Source organism: Oryctolagus cuniculus, chromosome 13 (assembly GCF_964237555.1).
Source record: "Oryctolagus cuniculus chromosome 13, mOryCun1.1, whole genome shotgun sequence".
In the NCBI taxonomy this organism is placed as follows: Eukaryota; Metazoa; Chordata; class Mammalia; order Lagomorpha; family Leporidae; genus Oryctolagus; species Oryctolagus cuniculus.
In genome coordinates this window covers 55,985,177-56,009,379 of record NC_091444.1, presented here as the reverse complement: position 1 = coordinate 56,009,379, position 24,203 = coordinate 55,985,177, and the positions used below count along the sequence as shown (strand labels likewise).

Below are 24,203 nucleotides of genomic sequence, written 5' to 3'. Positions count from 1 at the left end.
TCATTTTGGGTTAAGTACACAAGGCTAATTTTGTCACATAACTTGTTGGGATTCTCTCATTAGTCCTTTATATAAGTTATAAATAGTAATACTATGTACATTACAAAGCCCTTCATTTTTAAAATTTATTTATTTATTTGAAACACAGAGTAACAGAGATAGAGACAGACAGACAGATCTCCCATTCACTGGTTCACTCCCCCAGATACCTGAAATAGCTAACAGCTGGGATTCCAAAACTCAATGCAGATCTCCCACATAGGTGGCAGGGAATCAAGTACTGTTGTTTTCCAGGATGTGCACAAGCAGAAAGCTAGAATTGGGAATGGTGCCATAACTTGAACACAGGCACTCTAATATGGGATATGGGCATCGGATGTCGCATCTCAACTAACCCACCAAACACCTGCCCCACAAACTCCTTCTTAAAAAGTAGTAGCAATTCAGCCTCTGGTGTCTTGTTTTCACTATAGCAGTTTTCCACATGAAAATTGCTTGTCCAACATGCACTACATTCCTATTTTCTCTTGAGCACTGGAATGAACAGGTGTTCATTCTTCCATGAGGAACTCAGAGACCAGTACAACAGATAAGCTCAAGCGATTTACAAAGTCACATGGTTATATTTGCATTTCATATACATGAAAAGCATTAGTATGGAGGCTGATAAGACAGCTACAGTCTTTTGGGAATTGTCTTACTTCCTGTGTGAAAAGGGAGGCCCAGGACTAAAACTATGATAGCTGTAGCAAAGAGTATAAATTCATGATATTTGTAGGAAACTAAGTAGATAGAGATCTGAGGGTTAGAGAGAGGAAAGTGTGAAATATAACCCTGACATTTGTAATCTGAGTAACTAAAAAGACCTATGCTTTAATGCAAAGCTACTGGATTGTAAATTAAATTTGTAGTTGAATAATCAATCCAATCATACCTCATGCAACCATTACTAAATTTAAGCCTAGGTCATAATAGCTCTTCAGCATTTGTACTCAACAGATTCATTGCCAACAAAGCATGACCTTCTCTACAATGTTTTCAACCAGTTCCTCTTTATGTAGACCAATAGCCTTTGATCTTTGAAGGGGTGAGTTTCTACAGAATTTGTCTTTGTGTCTCTACAGTACCTTCACAAAGTGGATTTGCAATGTCTCTCAAATTGAATTTAATTGAGTCAAACAAATTGTATTGAACTGGGAGACGGAGTGTGATGGGGAATTTCATTCTAGTTGATTTACTGAGGACTCTGAAATAGAGCTTAGTATTCTTCTGAATTCCATTTCTTTAGTTATATTTAGCAGCCTGTCTTTTGGACAAGTAGATGGGTGGGATGGGGTCAGCTTGCTAAACGTATTCACACTGATCTTAAGAGAGCAAATGAACCACATTTAAACAGCTTTTCAAAGGTAACTTCTTTACAGTATCCTCTAAATTTACTAAGATAAAAATAATAGCAAGCCTTATTTTTAAGCAGTGAAGCAGCAGATATTATGTTTAAGTGCTTTATTTCTATTAATTTATATAATCCTAGCAATAATGACATAAAAGGAATTATTTTTATTTTGGTTTCATGGGTGGTGAAATGGAGGCCTGAAGAGATTAGGTTACACTGTTAAACTTGTAGACTCTAAATTTGGCCTTGAGCTTGTTTATGTCAAAGCCCACACTTTGAACTACTACAGTTTCTTCTCCAATATTATCTATAAAATATCTGCTGATGCTCAGGGGTGAGATGGGAAAGGTGTAACCTTGATGTGTACAATAGGAGGTCATTATTTTTCTTTAAGAAAGTGCTGCAATTTATGCCATTTCATAAATGTGTTAGTAAAATGAATGTTGAATCTCTTGACTCCCAAATTTCATTTGGCAAATAAAGTTCTTTATTTTTTACAAGGCATCAAATGTATGAACCACCTGTTCTACACATTTAACTAGTTAATTATAAGTGTTCATTTCTCTCCAACAGAACAGCCTCCTTTCTGATCCTAACTAAATAATCTCTCTGCATCAGTATTTCGTGTAGGATTGTTTCATGGTTCACTATTCTATAGGATGTTAATAGTTGCTACAGAAAACAACATAGAAAAATGATATATAGTTTAGCAAATTTAACAAATCCTGCATCAAAAAGTTTTAAGGGATGGGAGTTGTGGCACAGCAGGTAAGCTGTCACTTGGGACACAACTGTCCTATATCAGAGTGCCTGATTCAAGCCTGACAATTTTGTGCTTCCAATCCAACTTCTAACTAATGCACCTGGGAGGCAGTGGCTGATGGCCCAAGTACCTGGGTTCCTGCCACCCATGTGGGAGATCCAGATTGAATTTCCAGTTCCCTGGATTTAGTACAGCTCAACCCAGCCATTGACAGCATTTAGGAGTAAACCAGAAGATGGGAGCACTGTCTCTCTTCCCTCCCCCTGCCCTGCCTTTCAAATAATTTAAAAGTATTTAAAAATGAAATTAATTTTAATATGCTATATTAACCTAACATATCTAAAATAATGTTATTTAAGTATATAACCAATATAAGCAAGTTATTTGTGGAGTGTTTTCATTGATTTGTTTTTTTGTTCTGTGTAAAATTGGTCATGCAACTGTACACAGCGCAACTCAGTTGAGATTGGCCATATTTCAAGCACTCAGCAGTTCATGTGGCTGTGTCCAGCACAGCCCAGGGCCAAGAAGGCAGAGTAATCAGCATTTCTCAACTGTCTTTCACCACGGCACAAGGTTTGCACGGAGACTATCCCAAGACTGGTGTTCTGGTGAAAATTCTTTAGTATATAGTACTATACATTTAGGTAGAAATGAAATAAGATTTGAAAGATATCCTTAGTGTATCAGGTAAACTCTGATTCTCCAAATTTATTTGTCAAAGTATTTCTTATAAATAGAGAAGTTTCTTTGATTTAGGATCTCTCAGACTTTAATATTCCAAACTTCCAGTCCCATATGAGACTCTCAAAATCTTCAAATGCTGAATCAACCTCAAATAACACAGAGCAGAAGATGAAACCTGGGGCCAACGCTGTGGCGAGGTGCTAAGTCTGCACTTGTGGTGCCAACATAACATGTAGGTGCTGTTTGGAGTCCTAGTTGCTCCACTTCTTTTTTTTTTTTTTTTCTTGACAGGCAGAGTGGACAGTGAGAGAGAGAGACAGAGAAAAAGGTCTTCCTTTGCTGTTGGTTCACCCTCCAATGGCCAGCGCGCTGCGGCCAGCGCACTGCACTGATCTGAAGCCAGGAGCCAGGTGCTTCTCCTGGTCTCCCATGCAGGTGCAGGGCCCAAGCACTTGGGCCATCCTCCACTGCACTCCCGGGCCACAGCAGAGAGCTGGCCTGGAAGAGGGGCAACCAGGACAGAATCCGGCACCCCGACCGGGACTAGAACCCGGTGTCCGGTGCCGCAGGCAGAGGATTAGCCTATTAAGCCCCGGCACCGGCCCTAATCCACTTCTAATGCATCTGAGAAAAGCAGAAGAAAGCCTATGTCCTTGGGCCCCTGCACCCATGTGGGAGGTCTGGAAGAAGCTCCTGGATCTTGGATTCAGACTGGCTCAGCTCCACCTCTTGCAGCCATTTGGAGAGTAAACCAGCAGGTGGAAGATCTCTATCAATTCTCCTTCTCTCTCTCTCTCACTCTCTCTCTCTCTCTAACTCTGTATTTCAAATAAATAAATAAATATTTTTTAAAAAATAGATGAAACCTAAGATGAAAAGGAAAGAGAAATATAGATATGAATATTAAATTGGAATTCAGAATATCTTGCTTATTTCCCCACTTTCTTCTCAAAGTCAACAATTTTCAATCAAAAATTTTGAAATACAAGAAGTTGTACATAATTAATGTAAGTGATGAGTTTGCCTCTTAATTTTTTTGCTTTGTATGATCTCAGGGATCTTCTGTTCCCTTCAAGGGTCTTGATTACCCTAAGATGTGCAGAAAGATTTCGAACTAAATCAAGTCTGAGGTCTACTCCAGCTCTTATCTCTGTATTCTATTTTGATCTTTTTTGTTTGTTTTTAAAGATTTATTCATTCATTTGAAAGGCAGAGTTACAGAGCCAGAGGCATAGAAAGAGAGAGGTCTTCTATCCACTGGGTCACTCCAAATTGGCCGCAACAGCTGGAGCTGCGCTGATATGAAGCCAGGAGCCAGGAGCTTCTTCCGGGTCTCCTATGTGTGTGCAGGGGCCTAAGTCCTTGAGCCATCTTCTACTGCTTTCCCAGGCCATAGCAGAGAGCTATATTGGAAGTGGAGCAGTGGGGATTCGAACTGGAGCTCATATGGGATGCCAGTACTGCAGGTGGAGGTTTTACCTGCTATGTAATGGCACCACCCCTCTGCTTTGTATCTTTTAGGAACAATAAATATGCTATAATTGCATATTTTCTAGTCATGAGCATCAGAAGGAACAAAAATTATTTTACATCTGTCACAAGCATGTGATTAATAGTTCAGATAGTGAAATTCAATCAGTTTTATAGGTTAGTACCAGGAAAAATAGAAAGGCACTGAAATAATTTGGTTCTATTTATTGAGATATGTCAAACATCTTACTAATTTTTCCCCTACCTATTCTACTGTTTGCTTCCAAGAAGAATTAACTATCAATAAACCTATATTTGTGAAAACTAGAATCAGTAGTCCAGAGTACTTGCTAAAAAGAGGTGCAGAAACATGCATAATAAGATGAAAGGAGCTTGAATATTTCCCATCACAAATAAAATCTTAAATTAGAGACAACTGTTTAAATATGTGATGTCTGCTTCTTCCCAAGGGTGCTAACTATTCCAGTGATGGGCATTTGTGTGATGAAATTAGTAGGATTTTTTTTTAAAGATTCATTTTGTTTATTTGACAGGTGGAATTACAGACAGGGAGACACAGAGTCAGAGTGAGAGAAAGTCTTCCATCTGCTGGTTCACCTCCCAGATGGCTGCAAAGGCCTGGGCTGGGTCAGGCTGAAGCCAGGAGCCAAGAGTTTCATATGAGTCTCCCACATGGGTGCAGGGCCCAAGTACTTGGCCCATCTTCCACTACTTTCCCAGGCCTGGTAGCAGGGATTGGAAGTGGAGCAGTCAGTTTCCAAACTGGGACCCATATAGGATGCTGGCACTACAGGCAGCAGCCTAACCTGCTTTGCCACAATGCTGGCCCAGTTGGATTCTTTTTAAAATGAGGCTAGCTGATTTTTATTCATGTTTCACTACAAAATTAAATCAGCACACCTGCCAAACAGTCATCAAATTACCATTTCAACAAAAATTCATTTTTACATTGTTAAGAACAAATACCTCTATAATATTGTACCTGGAAAGTGACTAACATTTCGATCTGATTAAGTGACAATTTGATTAAATGACTTAACATTTCAATTTGATCAAGTGTATTTTTTGTTTTGTTTATTCTCTTCTTTCCTCAGCTGTTGAGAAATACTCCAATGCCAAGGTGCACTTTGGCCACAGGCTGTTGAAATGTAATCCCGAGGAAGGAACAATCACGGTGCTTGGGTAAACACGAGTCAGGCTTTGAATTTCAGAGGTGAAGGTGTAGAGGGGAGAACTGTCTGTACTTTGTTGTTTTGGCTCTTTTGAAAGGGTGAAATGATTAGTGAGAGGCAATCCAAAGAGTTTCCAGATTCAAGGAATTTTAGGTTGAAATGAACCATAGAGGCCTTCTGGATACAAGTCAGTGATTGTTCTTAACCTTCCACGGTGTTCAACATCGGTGACCTCACCCACTCTGCTTCAAATTCTCTTCTCCCTTGAAATAGGTAACACTCCATGGCTCTACTCCTCTGTCCTCTTCCCAGGTGCTATTTCTTTGCTTCTTCTTTGCTGATTCTATTTCCTCTAAAGTTCCAAGTCCCATATCCCATTGTTGCAATATGTCATGGATTCAGAGTCATGGGTTCAGCAACCACTTCTGGGGTAGAAATTTCTAGTCCAGACCTCTGTCTTCATCCTCAATTGTTATCTGCATCCTACTGAATTAGTGTTAATTTCCCCTAAGACATCTTCACAGGTGTATCTTGTCGTTATCTCAAACACATCTAAAGAAAGCCTTGATCATTTATTTCTCCCAAAACATGTCCCAATTCCTGGATTTCCCTAGTACTATTGCCCAGACAGACTCATTTACAACGTGCCCTTCTTCCGATTTTCTCCCATTACATTTAAAAACATTCTCTTATCTTTATTCTTCCTTGTGGGTTTTGGAACCTGTCTCCTTTCTCCCTGCGGCACTGCAGTCCTCCAGGCTCTATTCCCTGCACGTGTAGGCCATTGCCATCCCTTTATTCCCATTGTCCCCTACTTCGACATTCTGCTGCCACTTCAAGCTTCAAGTGAGCTAGCTAGCTTGCTTGCTTGCTTGCTTGCTTTTTTAAATATTTATTTATTTATTTGAAAGTCAGAATCCAAAGCCAGGAGCCAGGAGCTTCTTCCAGGTCTCCCACAGGAGTCCAGAGGCCCAAGAACTTGGGCCATCTGTTACTGCTTTCCCAGGCCATTGCAGAGAGCTGGATCGGAAAAGGAGCGGCGGGAACTAGAACCGGCACCCATATGGGATGCCGGCGCTTCAGGCCAGGGCATTAACCCACTGTGCCACAGTGCCGACCCCCAAGTGAATTTTCTTAAATTACCATTCTTTGTACATCATTCTCCTAGTGGAAAAATGTTTTGTTTTGTTTTTTTTTTTTTTTTTTGCCAGAATAATGTATATGGACCTTTTATCTTCACATCCGAAATTATCTTCTGCTCTCTCCTTTCCCTCCCCACACTGCATTCTTTTCTTAAACTTATCTTCGGATACCCTCTGTTCATGTCAAATGCATTACTCCAAGAAAATTCTGGTCCCATCCTTGCAATTGTTCATATGCTTGGAATACACGAATGTATTGTACATTGGAAGACCTTGCCCTCTTTGCAAGATTCTCTTCCTTCATGCCGACAATTCAACTCTTTGACATATCTCCATGGCCTAGTATGTCTTTACTAGTAAGTATGGCTGTGTATTGTTCTCACTCTTAAAGCAAACCCATAATTAGGGCAATCTTTCCATCTCATTTTGTATCTATTGTTAGATATGTAAAAGTGACTTTTTGAGTTACCCAGTTGAATCACTACTTCTCACACTCATTCACCATTTTCACCACTATCCCTTTTGTGTGTGTATGTGTGTGTTCGGTTTATTCTCTCTTTCAGACCTGATAATGTTCCCAAAGATGTCACTTGTGACCTCACTGTAGGATGTGATGGAGCCTATTCAACAGTCAGAACTCACCTCATGAAGAAACCCCGTTTTGATTACAGTCAGCAATACATTCCTCACGGATACATGGAGTTGACTATTCCCCCTAAGAATGGGGATGTAAGTCCTTTCTCTTTTTCCATGTGCATGTAGGGACATATTCTAGTGTGGTAGTTCTCAGTAACATGTGTTAACCAGTTTTTAGGGCTGTCATAAGAACCTTTTAATTAATAACAAAATTGGATGTACCGGTACCTCTTTAATAATATCACTCTCACTCCTTACCAACACCCTATTGGAAACCCAGAGGCTATTTATGTTACATAATACTGTTTATCTATGCTTTTTTTTTTAAAGTTTAATTTTTTTTGTTACAGGCAGAGTTAGACAGTGAGAGAGAGAGAGACAGAAAGAAAGGTCTTCCTTCTGTTGGTTCACCCCCCAAATGGCCGCTACAGCTGGTGCGCTGCACCGATCCGAAGCCAGGAGCCAGGTGCTTCTCCTGGTCTCCCATGCGGGTGCAGGGCCCAAGCACTTGGGCCATCCTCCACTGCCTTCCTGGGCCACAGCAGAGATCTGGACTGGAGGAGGAGCAACCGGGACAGAATCCGGCGCCCCAACCGGGACTAGTACTCGGGGTGCCAACGCCGCAGGCAGAGGATTAACCTAGTGAGCCATGGCACCGGCCTATCTATGCTGTCTTAAAATAAAAACAAATAAGCTGGGAATAAATTTTCCAGTATATTGACAATCCAGAGTTCTTATATCCTTGACTGAATCAAGTAATAGTTATTACATAAAATGACTAGTAAATTATTGCAAAGAGATTTCCATGTGTTTCTCATTCCCTGGTCCTTATTGTTAAGCCATATATGATCAGAGGCAGGTAAGTGGATGCTAATTTTTATGTTATCATCAGAAATAAATGTAGGACAGTCTTAAGGAAAATTAAAATACTGACAGAAGCAATAAGAACTTTTTGAAGCCCTCACATATTTTTTGATATCTAATAATCTTGAGAACCTCGAGGGCTTATATAAATTGGGTATTTGGATCAATCGATCTACCCAAGCAAGGAATATTTACTCAGGGATTCTTACTGAGAGCATTGCAGAGGAGTCACAAGACTCTTCTCTACTCTTTATTTTATAGGAAACAGATGATAAGAAGCTTATTGTAAAATTTGTTTGGCTCGTGAAATTTGAACTTCGGATCTTTCTGTTCAATTTAGATAAGCACTCAAATAAGGCAAAAAAAAAAAAACCTAGCTAAAAACATTACACCCACAAATACATATACATGCACACACAAACACACACACACCCCTACTCATATATTTTATCTACATATGCTTGTATGTATAAATGTAAATACATGTATATCTGTGCGTGTGTGTCTGAATGGAAAGAGAGAAAACATCTTATTGCAGTGTGTCTTCAAATTGTGAATTACTCTTGGCATCAAAAAAACACCTAACATGGAGTTTGTAAAGGCAGAACACAAAGATTTCTAAGACTATCTATTTACATAACAATGGACATGCATATCACCATATACATAACAGTGGTTTAAGTTATATGGAAACAATTATGAAGTTTTATAGATGTGCTGTATTGATGCACTAATCAAACATACATATGCTTTTGTTTCTGCAGTATGCCATGGAACCTAATTATCTGCATATTTGGCCTAGAAATACCTTTATGATGATTGCACTTCCTAACATGGTAGTATAAAGCTTTTTATCAACTGTAATTTTGCATCTGTAATTAGTGTTTTCCATTCTGTACATTTTTTACTTAGTGTGTGTAGAATTTTTTTAATTTCTTTTTTTAAGATTTATTTTATTTGAAAGGCAGAGTTACAAAGAGAGAGGGAGAGACAGATAGATCCTTCATCTGCTGGTTCACTCCCCAAATGGCTACAACAGCCAGCCATAGCCAGGAGACAGGAGCTTCCTTACAGTCTCCCATGTGGGTGCCTGGAGGCCATCCTCCACTGCTTTTCCAGGTACGTTAGCATGGAGCTGATTGGGAAGTGGAACAGCTGGGACTAGAACTGGTGCCCATATGGAATGCTGGCACTGCAGGTGGTGGCTTTACCCATGAAGGCACAACACTGCCCCAATCTATTCACTTTTAAATCTTTGAAACTCTGGGATTTTGAAGGAATCCAATTATTTACTTTAAAAAGCAGATTGGATTTACCCGAACGAATAATGGGAGTTTATATGTGGTGGTGCTAGTCAGTTCCGGTAAAGATAATACTGGAGGGGCAGGCAGCGTGGGGTAGCAGGTGTGGCACCAGCATCCTATATGAGCTCCAGTTCAAGACCCGGCTGCTCCACTTTGGATTCAGTTCTCTGCTAGTGTGCCTGGGAAAGCAGTGGAGAATGGCCCAAGTAATTGGCCCCTGAATCCAAGGGGGAGACCTGGAAGAAGCTCCTGGCTTCTAGCTTCAGCTTGGCCCAACCCTCGCCATTGAGGCCATTTGGGGAAGTGAACCAGTGGATGGAAGACTTCTCTCTCTCTGTAGCTCTGTCTTTCATGGAAGATTCTGTCTCTCTCTGTCTCTCCATCTCCCAATCCCTCTCCCTCTTTCTCTGTAATTCTTTCAAATAACAACAACAACCTCAAAAAAAGTGCTAGAAGAAATGCCCCTCTCCTCCAACTAAGAAAGCCAAAGACCTTTAGGCTATATGATAGGAAGTTAGTTCAGTCTTTAAGGGTTGTAGGACACTGGAATGTTATCAAAGAAGGGCATTGCTTTTCTCTGCATGCTGGAGAGTTTTCTTCTTACTTGTTTGTTTCTCTGGTTGGTTTTTGTGCTTCTGGGGTCCAATTTATATTAATCCTTTCTTAAAAGGAAGAAAACGAAAGAGGAGAAATCAAATCCAATGATCCTGTTAGTAATGTAAGGAGTGCAGTATTCGCTTGCTGAAAATAGAGAGTGTACCATGTAGAAGTTTCTCTAATAACCAAGGAAGCTGGGGACCACCCCGGGGCTTGGCAGAGGTTTTCTTTGTGAGAGAGGGGACAAGCTCATAGTGCCTTTCCTATCTATTTGGATTTTTCTTCCAGAAAGTCTAAGATCCCAGCAGGAAGTCCTGTAATTTAGGGCTCCACTTTTAGTGCTGGCCTGGCCTGGCTCCTTATTCTCTCACACTGTTTCTCTTCTCGCAGAACAAATCTTTCACATGCACTTTGTTCATGCCCTTTGAAGAATTTGAGAAACTTCTAACCGGTAGTGATGTGCTGGACTTCTTCCAGAAGCACTTTCCAGATTCCATCCCTCTAATTGGAGCGTAAGTTTCCAGATGGACAAATGTGCCTTTTGCTCTGTAGGCTTGAGTTACTCCAAATTCAAAACAAAGAGTATGCACTTTATTCTAGTTTTGGTAACAGATAAGGCCCAAAATCATATGATGAAACTCAAATCCCAAAGATGATGGTAACCTAGGGCAAAAGATATTGTGCTGTGAGCAGGAAGTTTGTAAATAAATAAATAAACAAACCATAACATGGCTGACTTCTGGAAAAACAAGCCACAATGCCCCAAGGCTTTTATGAATCTTGTACAGTCTCCTTGGGGCCCTCTGGATTTAGCACTGTGTCACAGGGACTGTGTGTCCTTCTACTGGGAGACACACAAATCTTTGGCACAGAAGACACAACCAGCAGTCTCATAAGCTTTCTCCTGTCTCAGATCTCTCATGTTAAAATGCTGGTAAGTAAGGATCCTTACCTGAAAAGGATATCGAGTATGAAATGAGGCATACCTATAAATCACTCAGCACAGGATCCAGCCTGCATTAAGGTCCCCACAACTGATAGCTAACTGTGTCAGCTGCCTAGTTTATCGCTGTTCCTCCAACTCAGGTCATAACCACCCTCTGGATTGATTTTGTCCTTTATTCGAATTCAGGGTCTTTTCATTGTGTCTTCACATGAAAGAAGGGCCATTAGTTTCCTCTAGGGTCCCCTGGAGGGGCACTAACCCCATTGCTGAGGGGTCCACTTCATGACCTCCACTCTCATAACCTTCACCTTGGGGATTAAGACTTTAACATGTGCGTTTTAGGAGACTGTAAACACTTCACCTACAGCAATGTTTTTGACCCTTACTTCCTTAAATCTTGGTATTAAAATGGATAACAAAATACCTCCCTTTGAAGGCAGTTGTGAAAATTAAGTGAACTAAGTATGTGAAACAGATAACCACTGCTGACCCATAGCAGATCTTTAAAAAATTGCTAGCTTGTATTTTTCCTGCAGACTAATGCAATCATTTTAGTATTTCCTTCTCTAGCCTCAAATGGAGATCTCTGTATGCATGTGAAAATTAGTCCTTACATAATTTTTAAACTTGTGGCTTAGCTTTTTCTTGCCTCTTCAGCTAGATCCCTGTGGATATATACTGTATCTCTGTTTACACCTCTACTGATGCTTTATAAATGCTAGGTTTTTATTTTTTACTATGGTCACCATGTTTTACAATAGATCTCTTGAATTTATTCTTCTTGCCTAAATGAAATTGTGTACACTTTAATCAATATATTCCAAGCCCCCCAAACAGTTTATTATTGTTCATTTCCAAACACATAGGGATTAACATTTTAAAATTTTGTTTTTTGTAGTCTAATCAAATGCACAAAAGCATTTGTTCAATTTTTCCTGAAAGCCTAAACTATACCAATACATTATAAAATTCCATGACCCACGTGAATGATAATAAAGTTTTCATGACATATTAGATAGGAATGTTTAAAATTATTCAGATATAGATAAACTGTTCTTTTTGGATGCAAATAACATTGTTATAAATCAAAATGTAATTAGAACAATGGAATTTTAGGTGTGGAAGAAACTTGATTTTTTCTCTTTCTTCCTGGCATTCTTGTGTATTTTTCACACAAAAAATTCCTGTTGTGATGAAGTCAATAAATCTGAAAGGACTAAGCAGCACTTAACACCAGATTTAACATCTTCCTGTTCTTTTCCTCAAAGGCAAGCCCTAGCACACGATTACTTTCTGTTGCCTGCTCAGCCCATGATATCCATAAAGTGCTCTTCTTTTCACTTTAAATCTCACTGTGTGCTGATGGGAGATGCAGCACATGCCATTGTGCCATTTTTTGGGCAAGGAATGAATGCGGTGAGTTCTTTTTCCCTAGGTAAGTTGCTGAAATGTTTCCAGGTCTACCTCAACTAATGTGTCCTAAAGAAACAATATTGGGAAGACTATCCTGAAGAACATAATGAATTAAAAAATGATTCCAGCTGTTAAACTACATTGATCATCAACTCTAGGCAGAATATGGATTACTTGATCCAGTAGTCTAATGTAGAAAAAAATCCCATAAAACATAATATAATATTGTGTTTAGTTGGAAAATGCAATAGCTTGAGATTTGGAAACTTAGCTATTGATGATTCAAGACTTAATCTTTAAAATACATTTTTCCTGACATTACATATAAATTTATCATGTTAGTCTTAAAGTACAAAGAGAGTTACGTTTATTCTCTACTTTTTTTCCATAGGAAAAGGAAACATGATTGATAGGGTTACATAAAAGTATGAAATGCATTAGCTGTTGAATAAAATGGCTTTCATGGGAAAATATTGAACACTGATTTTAAAGAATCCTAAGTTAATTGTGTATATGTGTGTGCCTGCAAACTAATAGCTTTATAATTTGGTCGTATATTGTGTTTGGTTATTGCAGTAAAAATAGCTTATGAGTCTGCTCAGTAATATTTTCCAAAAAGCAGTTGTAAGCACTTTTTATATATAAAAACATAAGCAAATATCAACTGTAGCATAGAGGATGAGTGCCCAGAACCTAGCATTAGAATCCCTGGGTTCAAATTCTGGCTCCAGGTTTTCTACACAGTATGATACTGTACATCTCACTTACCCTGCCTTTGCTACTTCTTCTATAAAATTGGAATTTTTAACACCTACCTATCTCAGAGATCTGTAGGAAAATAAATGAATTAACTTAAATAAATAATTGAAAACTGTTATCTCTGCCTCATATGCTTTTATTTCTAAATTTCTGTAAAATTCAGGACCTATGTAATTTATTTAACAAATTTACTTGCTTCAGATGCAAATAAATGTTGCAAAGATATGTCTTTTTCAGATTTTTTATTGTCAATAAAAGTATAGTTTGAATTCCTAGAAAATAAGAAACACAGTTTTTAATTTTCTTATTTCTCACTGTATTTAGCATAGTACCTAACTTATTTTGTGGACTTAGTGATTTGAATATTTGCTTTGATCTTGAGTTATAGAAATATAACTTAATATGGGGAGTATTTTTATCCCATCATTAAGTTGCTATAAATGTGAATCTTAAGCATCTGAATATTTTAAATATAATTCTAAAACTCCTGGTAGAATAATATATTCATTCTTCTCAATATAACCATGGAATATGTCAAGATTATAATAGTAAAAGACATTTTGGTCAAATTCAAAATCATGATAACTGATATATACATGAAGTGGGCAAAGATAACACCAGCAAGACATGCACTTGATGTCTTTAGAATCAGAATTCAATACCAGTCAACAATCATCTCTTGTTACTGTACATTGATGAGGACAGACAGCCCATGAATGATACTCACCAGTGGAAGATCTTTCAAAATTGCTAAGATTTTATTGTTTTTGGTTTATTCCCTCTACTCCCCTCCTCCCTTTTTTAATTTCAGGGCTTTGAAGACTGCTTGGTATTTGATGAGTTAATGGAAAAGTTCAATAATGATCTTAGTAAGTAAAATTTTTCAATTGCACCTGGACTAGCCCTGCTGAAAACTTTAGGCCAGTTTCTGATCCTCAGTGATCAAAAACTCATGAAGTCTATTGCTTGTTCAGGATTACTCACTTTTCTATTACAAGCCTATGCCACTCTTGTTGCCTGTATGAGATTATGAGCACCTAGTTAGAGAAACAGTGTTTCTTTTAAGGTCTGTGCATGGAATTACATAGAGGGATCCAAAGGTGAAAGTTCAGAGAACCAAAGCTTGGCTGAGAGACCCTCCTTCCTCTCCCTTTTCAACCTGGATAATGCCCCCACCCCCACCCTCGCCATGCCCCCTACCACATACCCTCAGAAACACCCCTAAAAGCTCCAGTACTTTCTTGCTGTTTGCCTTAACAGTAGTTACTTCTGATACATCTGTTTGGTTTTTGATTAAAACGGATTCAGCCAATATATTTATTTTACAAATGCTGAAGTTTTAAGTTTTTATGGAAAATTTGGGAATTAAATTAAATCAAATATATACAATTATATATAAGCTGTCCCTTGGTATCTGAGTGGGATTGGTTCCAGGACCCCCACAGATAACAAAATCAGGCGCCGGGTTCTAGTCCCGGTCGCTCCTCTTCCAGTCCAGCTCTCTGCTGTGGCCTGGGAGGGCAGTGGAGGATGGCTTAAGTGCTTGGGCCCCTGTACCCACATGGGAGACCAGGAAGAAACACCTGGCTCCTGGCTTCGGATCAGTGCAGCACCAGCCAGGGCGGCCATTTGGGGAGTGAACCAATGGAAAGAGGACCTTTCTCTCTGTCTCTCTCTCTCTCACACTGTCTGTAACTCTACCTGTTAAATAAATTTTAAAAAATAATAAAATCTGCACATATTTAAAGCCCTTATATAAAAGGGGATAACATTTCCATACAACCTAGATGGAAATACCTTTTGATATAAATCTCCCTTCCATATATTTTAAATCATTTCTAGATTTCCTTATGGTACTTCATACAATGTAAGTGCTGTATGATAGTGTTACCCTGTATTGTTTATAGAATAACGACAAGGAAACAAAGTCTGTATGTGTTCTGTAGAGATGCTATTGCTTTTTCGTGTATTTTTCCATCCAGTGTTGTTCAAATCCATGCATGCAAAACCTGTGGACATGGGGGATGACTATATGTGCAATTAAAATTGCAAACAATAGCCTAAGAACTGCGAAACCTTTTCCTGGTTTGCAGCATCACATGTTCTCAAAGGCTACTTCTGAATTTATACCTGTTTCAGCTAAGGGATAGACTAGAGAACTGGCCATAAACTTATACTCAGATTCAAGTCCTGGCTTACCCTCTTAGCTGTGTGATCTTCAGTAAGTCACTTCATCTTTCTAAAACCTCAGTCCTTTTTCACCTACAAAGTGGGGTTATAAGAGCAATGTAAGAACTGTAAAGATTAAATGAAATAATTTATGTAAAGATTTAAAAGGAAAACAAAAGCCTGGCATAAACTGACCTCAAAGTACGTGTAGGCTTTGGCGTTAATGAAAGTCAGTGGACATTGGAGAGTAGATCTGAAGAGAGTGGGGGTGTTTCAGAGTAAATTTCTCCTCCTCCTCCTCCTCCTCCTCCTCCTCCTCCTGTTCCTTTCTTTCCCCATCTCACTTAGATGCTCAGGATCCAGAGGCATCGTTTCCTCCCTTTTTAGCCTGACTATGAAAAGGGTGGTGAGAGGGTTCATACAGATATCAGAGCATACTGTCAACACTGGTTTTTGAGTACTAGAAAATGAAGACAAATCAATAATAATCATTAGTAACATACTGAACATTTAATACGCATTAGTATCTTCCTTTTTAAAAAAATGTGTTGTCTCATTTGGTCCCACAAGAAACACGGAACATAATAATATTCTGTCATCATTTTCAAATGGGGAATTCAAGCTCAGAAATATATTAAATAATTTACCCCAAATCATGCAGCCTCAGAGTGATGAAGCTGGAACTTGAATTCAGGATTTTTAACTTCAGAAAAGGCCTCATGACAACTAATCGATCATTGTGTGAAAGCAATGCAAGTTAGTCATTCATCTGTCAAACATTTATTCAATATTTACTACTACCAGCATGAATAAAACATGAAAGGTGTCCTCTAGGGGAAGCTGATATCTAAGCTAATAATATGTTTTAGATACAATGAAACAAATGTGCATGGGATACCAAAGGAGCATAGAAAAGAGAGAAGCAGACTCAAAGAGGGGCTACAGGTCATTGAGTATCATTGATGTGAACTGTTTCACACTTATGAATAAAGACAAATAATGTTTTATTAATAATTATATAGTATATTAACTTTAAGTTTTATTTAATCACAACAGGAAATACCCTGTGCATTGCTCAAAAGTTATAGATTGTTGGTCATGCAGAATGGGTACCTATAGTTTGAAAAGATTAGAGAGAACATGGGTATTGAATATATAGTTTGGGGGCTGGCGCAGTGGCACAATGGGTTAATGCCCTGCCCTGAAGCGCCGGCATCCCATATGGGTGCTGGTTCGAGACCCGGCTGCTCCACTTCCTGTCCAGCTCTCTGCTATGGCCTGGGAAAGCAGTAGAAGATGGCCTCCTGGCTCCTGGCTTCAGATAGGCATAGCTCTGGCCGTTGCGGCCATCTAGGGAGTGAATCATCAGATGGAAGACCTTTCTCTCTCTCTCTCTCTCTCTCTCTCTCTGCCTCTCCTCTCTCTGTGTAACTCTGACTTTCAAATAAATAAATAAATCTTTTTTTTAAAAAAAAGAATATATAGTTTGAACTGTGTACAGCCCAGCACATTTTTATAGACTTTTGGAACAATATATTATTTAACTTGGTTTCCAGGTATATGTCTTCCTGAATTCTCAAGATTTAGAATTCCAGATGACCATGCAATTTCGGACCTATCCATGTATAATTACATAGAGGTGAGTGAGAAGTTTCAGCTCCATCCCATGAGGTGATTCATAGATACCTTGAAAATGTTCTTTTGATTTTCTTTTTCTTTGCTCTATCCCCATCTTACACATGCTGCTTAAGAATAGATATAAACACACACACACACACACACACATGTTCCTATACTTTAGGAGCATTTTAAAGTAATGGCAATTACAAAATCACTGATAGTTCACAGGATCAAATACTGAATAGTAGAGTTAGTATTATGCTATGTTAGTGGATGTGTTGACATATTTAGGAAATCTAAGAAATGCTGAATGACCTTTCCATCTAACATTTTAACTCTGCAAATTTAGAATATCCCTTGGAGCTTTATGCAATGGAAAAACGGTACAATATAAAAAAAAATTTGTACTTTCAAAAATCCATTAATTCTGTTTTGAGTCAGTCATATGGAAAGCTCATGATAGTGGTTATAGTTATAGTTTTTAAGCAACAACAAAAAAATTCACAAGATAAATTTAAGAAAGAAAGCGACACACTGTTTTTGCTCTCTCCTGAAGATATAAAGAAATAAAAATGAGTTCAGGGTAAACAGAAGATAACTAAAATGCTTTAGTGATGTATCTAGTCTGAGTACTTAAGACAGGACAGCAACAAGATATTACTTGTCCTGAGTAATTAGCAGGTCAAGACAGCCACAGCTTCAAATAATCCCTTGTTGCCATAAACAGTATTACAACCTAAACAAGACACAATAGCAATTGGTCAAATCTGTGGGCTCACAGATTATTCATAGATATGGTTGAACAAACCCTTTGCTGAAATACAGTTCTTATAATGACCTCTGAATAAAATAGACCTCCCTAACAGGTTTTGTGTATTTGCTATACATTTTTCAAGATACTATCCTGTTTTATTGACATTTCTAAAAGGGATTTGAAACAACCCTTACGGAAATAAGAATTAGACCTTGTATTTAACATTGTTATAAGTGGGAATGCAGAATAATAATAAATTGTACAAAGTAAACAGAGGTACCTGTATTTTGTTCAAGATACTCTTTTAAAAGTTCTCTTACACTGTTGCAGATGCGAGCACATGTCAACTCAAGGTGGTTCATTTTTCAAAAGAACATAGAGAGAGTTCTTCATTGTATTATGCCATCTACTTTTATCCCTCTCTATACCATGGTAAGGTCTGGATTTAAGATTTTCCCCCATTTTAATCCTCTGTTTAGCCATTAAAGAAAATACAAGAATACTCTTTAAACTTCCCTACAGGTCACCTTTTCCAGAATAAGATACCATGAGGCAGTGCTGCGCTGGCATTGGCAAAAAAAGGTTGGAACAGCTTATATTTAAAAAAAGAAAAAAAAAACAACTCATGTGTTGAAGTGTTACAGTGTTCTGGTTATGTTTATGTCAAGTATGGAAACCAAATTTTATCTTCTGAAGAAAAAGTGTCCTGAATACACAAAGGGCCTAAATAACATTACAAAGACAAAGCTAGTTACGAGAGCTTTTGAAGGGAAGAAATTAGAAAAATAAGCGGATGGTACTACTTCTCAACTTTTTGCTTTATTTTAGCAATGTGGACCATTCTTGACTTTTGATTTGTATAATATTCTATGGATTTCATTTGTAAAATTGGAACTGAGTCCCTTATGAAATCTTATCCAATTCTAGTATAATGCTATGATACATTCATTTTGGGGAATTGTCCCAAAAGGTGCCATCAGGTAGAATTCAGATTTGTGATCTTCCACTTTAGGAATTTTGCAACTTCACTCATTCAACAAATAGTTTTATTTACTGCATCAATACTGACCTGAACATAGTAATGAACAAGACACAAATCCTTTCCGTCACATGTTAAAGGGTCTAGGGAGACAGAAACCTGCAGTGGAGAGCGATAAACTGACCTGGGGAGAACAGGGGTGGGTAACATGGCTAGCGTAGGAAGGGCAAGTTCCAAGGCAGCATAGATGTGTAAGAATGGCCATAGGCAAAGATGGAGAGACAATAACAGGCTTAAGCATCTTCAATATTCTTAAAATATACAAGGAGACCAGAAAAAAAAGGCTGAAAATTCAGATTTGAATTTTAGAAAGGTTACTTTGCTGTATGGAGAATGGATAGGAAGGAGTCAACATTTATCTGTGAAAAGATGATTAAAATAGTTTCTGACCACAAGAAGCTGAAAGTCTGAAAGAGAAAGACATTGGCAGGCGATTAGAGTGAAGGACAAGTGCTGTGACAGAAATGGGTGGTTAAAAAACTGAATTACTATTTTGGGTTAAAGAACAAAAAGGAAAATGTATACATCTTTATAGTTTAAAACTGCAGTCTATTTCCAGATTAAATTCTCTAAACAAACAAAATGAGAATCTTTGCTGTTCTCACAGGTGATAAACAGAGGACTCTTTTTCTTTGGATCACTGATCGCCATTGGTGGTTACTACCTACTTGTACACTACATGTCGCTGAGACCTCTGGACTACTTGAGAAGACCATGGAATTGGATCACTTACTTCCAAAAAGCAGGACCTCGTTCTCTAATAACTCCAGGAAATCACTAGAACAGATTCTGTTTATTTACTAGATGATATAAACATTCTGAAGTAGCAACTGATTCCTCTGTGATCAAAATTAAGGATCGAAACCATGTCTCCATCATTATATTTAATTCATGATGGGAAGATAATTGTGAACTTATAATTAAATTCAAATGTAGACTTTCCCTGTGTTGATTGGCAATTATTTGGGGGAAGGGAAACTTTTTTTTTTTTTAATTGCACCATATAGCTTCCTTACTACATTCTGCCTGCTCAGGTTGGGTCATTCTAAAAATAAAAGTGCAGTGACTAAGATCTCACTTCTCAACAAAGAAGGACCCCAGAGGCATTAGGGAAGATACTCATCATGGTTTTCCTTTGAAGGATAAAATAGGACTCACAATAGGCTTTGTTCAACGCTTGGGACTAAAAATCACTACTTGCCTAAAATATCAACTGTACTTTTCACCACCTGGATGGAACCGTCTAACCACAGGGCTCAGATTCACTTGATAAAACCAGAATCAGGGGAGTTCCAGAGACTTACAAATAAATTGATTTTATCTCCCTGTCTTCAAAGGCCAGTGTTATCTCTGAAGATAAGAAAAGGGTTATGAACCCCATACTAAGTGAAGGATAGGGAATGTTTTTATTCATAAATTAAATATGTACACATATAAGGGTGCTTCAAAATGTTCTTGGAAAATGGAATGAAAGTTTATTTTGATGCAAAGAAAAACTTTCGAATCCACGCATAGGGGTCATCAAAATGCTTATGGAAAATAAATAAAATGGAAAAACTATGCACGGATTTCAAATTTTTTTGCATCAAAGTAAACTTATCTCTTAATTCCATTTTTCATAAACAGTTTGAAGTATCCTCATACAAAACAGTGGAGAGGAAAAAAGGGGAGACAGTTTTGGTAGAAATATTAAGCCATATGTTTAGAAATATTAAGCCATATGTTATTCTTGTTCAGACACTCAAAAGCAATTCAGTAGCTTATTCTTGAGCTACATACTGTGGCAGTCCAGAAATAAACTTGATTTTAAAAAGTACATATAATGAAACATTTTCTTCGGTTCTTCTGTCTTCAATAGGCTGATGGAGTCATTTAGAAGTCCTTCAAATGTGAATAATTATGAAGATCCAACAGTCCAGGGAGAGTTATCTAATATAAGAATTAGGCAACAAAGTGAAAAAATTCAGTGTTTCTTTTCTACATTGTCAAAGAAATTCTCGAGTTCTAATAATCCATGTTTAGTTTGCAGGGAAGGAAAAAGTAATTTTTACTTTTATCCATCTTGGATTCATTGGCTGGGATCCCGATGACAAAACACAACAAGAGAAAATCAAACACAAACAAAACTTTATTAACCTGTATTTTTCATATGTACATGGAAGATACACAGGGAATGAGTAAATCTCAAAGAGCTGGCTTAGATGTTCAACAAGACCAAGTAAAAGGGCTTGGAGCCTGTAGCAGTGGCAGATCATGGAATGGAAAATAAATGGGAGTTTACCAAGATTTCTCTGGTGCTGTCTCCAGGTTACGAGAAGTCTAAGGTTGTCTCTGGTGATCAACTTTTCCTCTATGGTAGATTGGGGGAGGACAGATTAGTAAAGGTCTGGCCTACTTTTAGGCAAACAGAGGGAGGGCAGAGAGCTTTCTTTGAGCTTCTTCCCAAAAACAATCATATGAAAATAATCATTTTGAAAAAGGAACATATTTAGTGGTTGTAGCACATTATAGTCTCCTGTGAGTTCAAACAGTCACCTGTGGAAAAATGGCCTGTCTGGCAACACTGACCATGAGTTTTCCAGCGGACTGATTGATGAGTAACAAAGATTAAATAATATATTCCATGAATACATTTCTATACTTCAATTCCTTCAAATTTAAGTTTGTTTGTGTGGAATTCCTTTTCTAAATCCAGCACTCTTGGGAAAAATTGTGGAAAATCCTAGCATTCTCATGTTTGAAGTGAAATAGATGGAGAAAGCAAGGTGTCATCATCGTCATCTTCACCATGTACATCCTCCAAAATTGTAAAATTAGCTATATATCACGATTACCTTGAGATTCACCATCCTGTTCTCTTTGCTGTGATGTGTCTAGGTAGTATCTTCAAGGGCATCCTCAGCAGTAAATTATTCGGAGACTCCTCTTATACTACTCATCTAACAATTATTCTGGTTCAGATTAAGTTACGGAATTCATTTTCTTTCCACCCTAGAATTATCTCCTTCATAAATATGATTTAGTCAAACATATGACACAACACTGAATAGAACCCAACTCCACAGAAAATTCAAGATTTTCTAATTATTTGACACATGTGTATGAAACAAAGTTATTTTTACAGTGAAATATATTTGAGAAAAATGTAATTATGTGCCTTGGAAAATATAGCTATTTAAAAATATATTTAAAATGAAAATGTCCCACACGTTAGAAGAGGATGGTGCCAGATGCCCATCTTGTGCCACAAGTTGTTTTTCATTACATAAAGCACCCATTGAATTAAAAAATTTGTCTTGCTCAAATGCTTCCTGAGGCCAGAGAGTAATTCAGATTTCCTGCTGGGCCACAAAAGTTCTGCTGATTCACATAGAATGGGTATTTTGGGACAGTCTTTTTAACGGAAGTCTATACATAGTGTCCGATTTAAGGCTCCCATCTTTCATTACTATTATTCATTCCTATAAAGGACGAACTTGGATTACATCGACCTTGGGCCCACTGGCTTTCTCATTGTCATCAACTGCTAGTGATTCATCACTGGCGATAATGAAAATGATGGAGGAAGAATTAAAAGTCACTTTTTTCTTTGGCCTGTCCCCATCTTTCTGTGACATCACAATGGGTCTGATTTGCATTTCACTCCCAACAGTTGGCAGGTCTTTAGGAGGCTGCTGGCATCTCAGTGGCTGGAAACACAGGAGCTGCAAAAGGGATCTTCGAAACTGGGCAGAGAAAAAATAAAGTTGAATATTAAGTAAAAGTCTGGCCCACAATTTGGATTAACATGCAAGAAAATTAGTTGAGCTTAACACGTTGTTTTTTGTTTGTTAGCTGATGTGGGTGTGGAGTTACATGATACTGTTCATATCTAAGTCACTGCGGCATTATATGTCTTATTTTAATCCTTATTAATTATAGGACTATTTCAATACCTTAAAATCTCCATAGCTTCAATTTGCATGCATTGTCTATGAGGGCAGCTGTATTTGTTTCTCTCAGATATTTTGAACATTAATTCAGTCCACAAATATTCAGTGAGCACCTACTAAGTTGTAGTGCTATAAACGAGTGAAATGGTAAAAATCAGACAAGTTGCTTCCTGGCAGAGATTAGAGCATGGTGTGCTCACTAATGTTCCTATAATTATGTGAAGAATATTTTTCTATCAAAATCACAAATCATTTGGGGAAAAAAATACTACAACACGGATTGTTAGTGTTCACCAGTACGCATAATTCTTCCCTGTGTCTGGAATAAAACACATTCTCCACATTCACAGCTCTCTTTGTTCTTCCACTTCTATGAGAACCCTGGGATGTCAAGGTCTGAAGATGGAAACATCACAGAATGGAAGGAACTTAGATTCCTAAATGACTTCCTTAAACAGATTCTATCCTCCATTAAATGCATGAGACTGAGGACTCTGATTTGAGTGAACATAAACTTCCCTTTAATACACTCAAACATTGAGGTTGTGATCAGTAAAATACACAAATCAAAGGCCAATTTAGCTGTTATCCTTTTTTTTATAGAAAAAAGTTTAGTACCTATGCTTTCCAAAATCAGGAAAAATCAATTAAGAAAATACTAAGCAGCTACATCGATTTCTGTTTTCTTATAACCAAGTTAGCATTTAGTTTATATGCATACTTTAAAATATTCATTTGCTTCAGAATTTATTCACCAAAACATTATTTTGTAGGTCAGGTTATGTGTGCTAAAAATATTCTTATTATAAAAGCTTACCTGTGTGTATGACAAAATTTTTTTCTTATGTAAATGGTAAGCTCATTGACAAGGGCCATTGTCTTATTTGTTTATCATATCTCTTAGATTTCATTTTTTAAAAAAATTTTTATATGTGTATTTGAAAGGCAGAGAGAGACACACACAGAGAGAAACAGACAAACAGAAAGACAAAGAAGAAACTCCCAAACACTGGTTTTCTCCTCAAATGCCCAAAATAGCAAAGGTGGGCCACAGCAAAGCCAGGAGATTGGAACTTCATTGGTTCTCCATGTGGGTAGCAGGGATCCAACTATTTGAATTATCATCTGCAGCCTCTCAGATACACATTAGTAGGAACCTGGACAGAAGAGCAACAAATACTGAACCCAGGCACTTCTGTACAGGATGCAGGCATCCCAAGTGGCAGCTTAACTGCTGAATCAGACACCTGTCCCTGTATTTCCTGTTAAAGTGTGCTTCTGGATTCCAGAGTCATCAGGACCATGCAGGAGTTTGTTAGGAGTGCAGAATATTGTGTACAGACATTCTGAATCAGAATATGCATTTTTAAGAATATTTACAAATGTGGCATATGCACATTAAGGTTTTAAAGACATTGACTTAAAGCCCATTAGCTGAGAGAAAGACTGCAACTAATAATTGTTAATAAATGTGTTTGATATTTGCCTACTAAGGTGGTGGTCCTTAAAATATCTTTCACTT

General features: G+C 37.9%; 2 protein-coding genes across 4 annotated transcripts in view; one reads left to right on the top strand and one right to left on the bottom strand.

Moving 5' to 3' along the window:
* Positions 1 to 19,689, top strand: part of KMO (kynurenine 3-monooxygenase) — a 38,376-nt gene extending 18,687 nt beyond the window's left edge. For all 3 annotated transcript variants that reach the window (XM_070055558.1, XM_008268225.4, XM_051821472.2), the window contains 10 exons: positions 5,429 to 5,516; positions 7,212 to 7,377; positions 8,913 to 8,984; positions 10,440 to 10,561; positions 12,264 to 12,411; positions 13,979 to 14,036; positions 16,893 to 16,975; positions 18,041 to 18,142; positions 18,233 to 18,292; positions 19,357 to 19,689. In XM_070055558.1, coding sequence (XP_069911659.1) covers positions 5,429 to 5,516; positions 7,212 to 7,377; positions 8,913 to 8,984; positions 10,440 to 10,561; positions 12,264 to 12,411; positions 13,979 to 14,036; positions 16,893 to 16,975; positions 18,041 to 18,142; positions 18,233 to 18,292; positions 19,357 to 19,530 — 1,073 coding nt within the window. In that variant the 3' untranslated portion in view covers positions 19,531 to 19,689. The remainder of the gene's footprint in view (positions 1 to 5,428; positions 5,517 to 7,211; positions 7,378 to 8,912; positions 8,985 to 10,439; positions 10,562 to 12,263; positions 12,412 to 13,978; positions 14,037 to 16,892; positions 16,976 to 18,040; positions 18,143 to 18,232; positions 18,293 to 19,356) is intronic.
* Positions 19,690 to 20,859: 1,170 nt separating this feature from the next.
* The window catches only part of OPN3 (opsin 3), a 49,576-nt gene continuing 46,232 nt past the window's right edge, over positions 20,860 to 24,203 (bottom strand). The window contains exon 4 of the mRNA XM_051821473.2: positions 20,860 to 22,474. Within this exon, the coding sequence (XP_051677433.2) occupies positions 22,211 to 22,474 (264 nt within the window). The 3' untranslated portion in view covers positions 20,860 to 22,210. The remainder of the gene's footprint in view (positions 22,475 to 24,203) is intronic.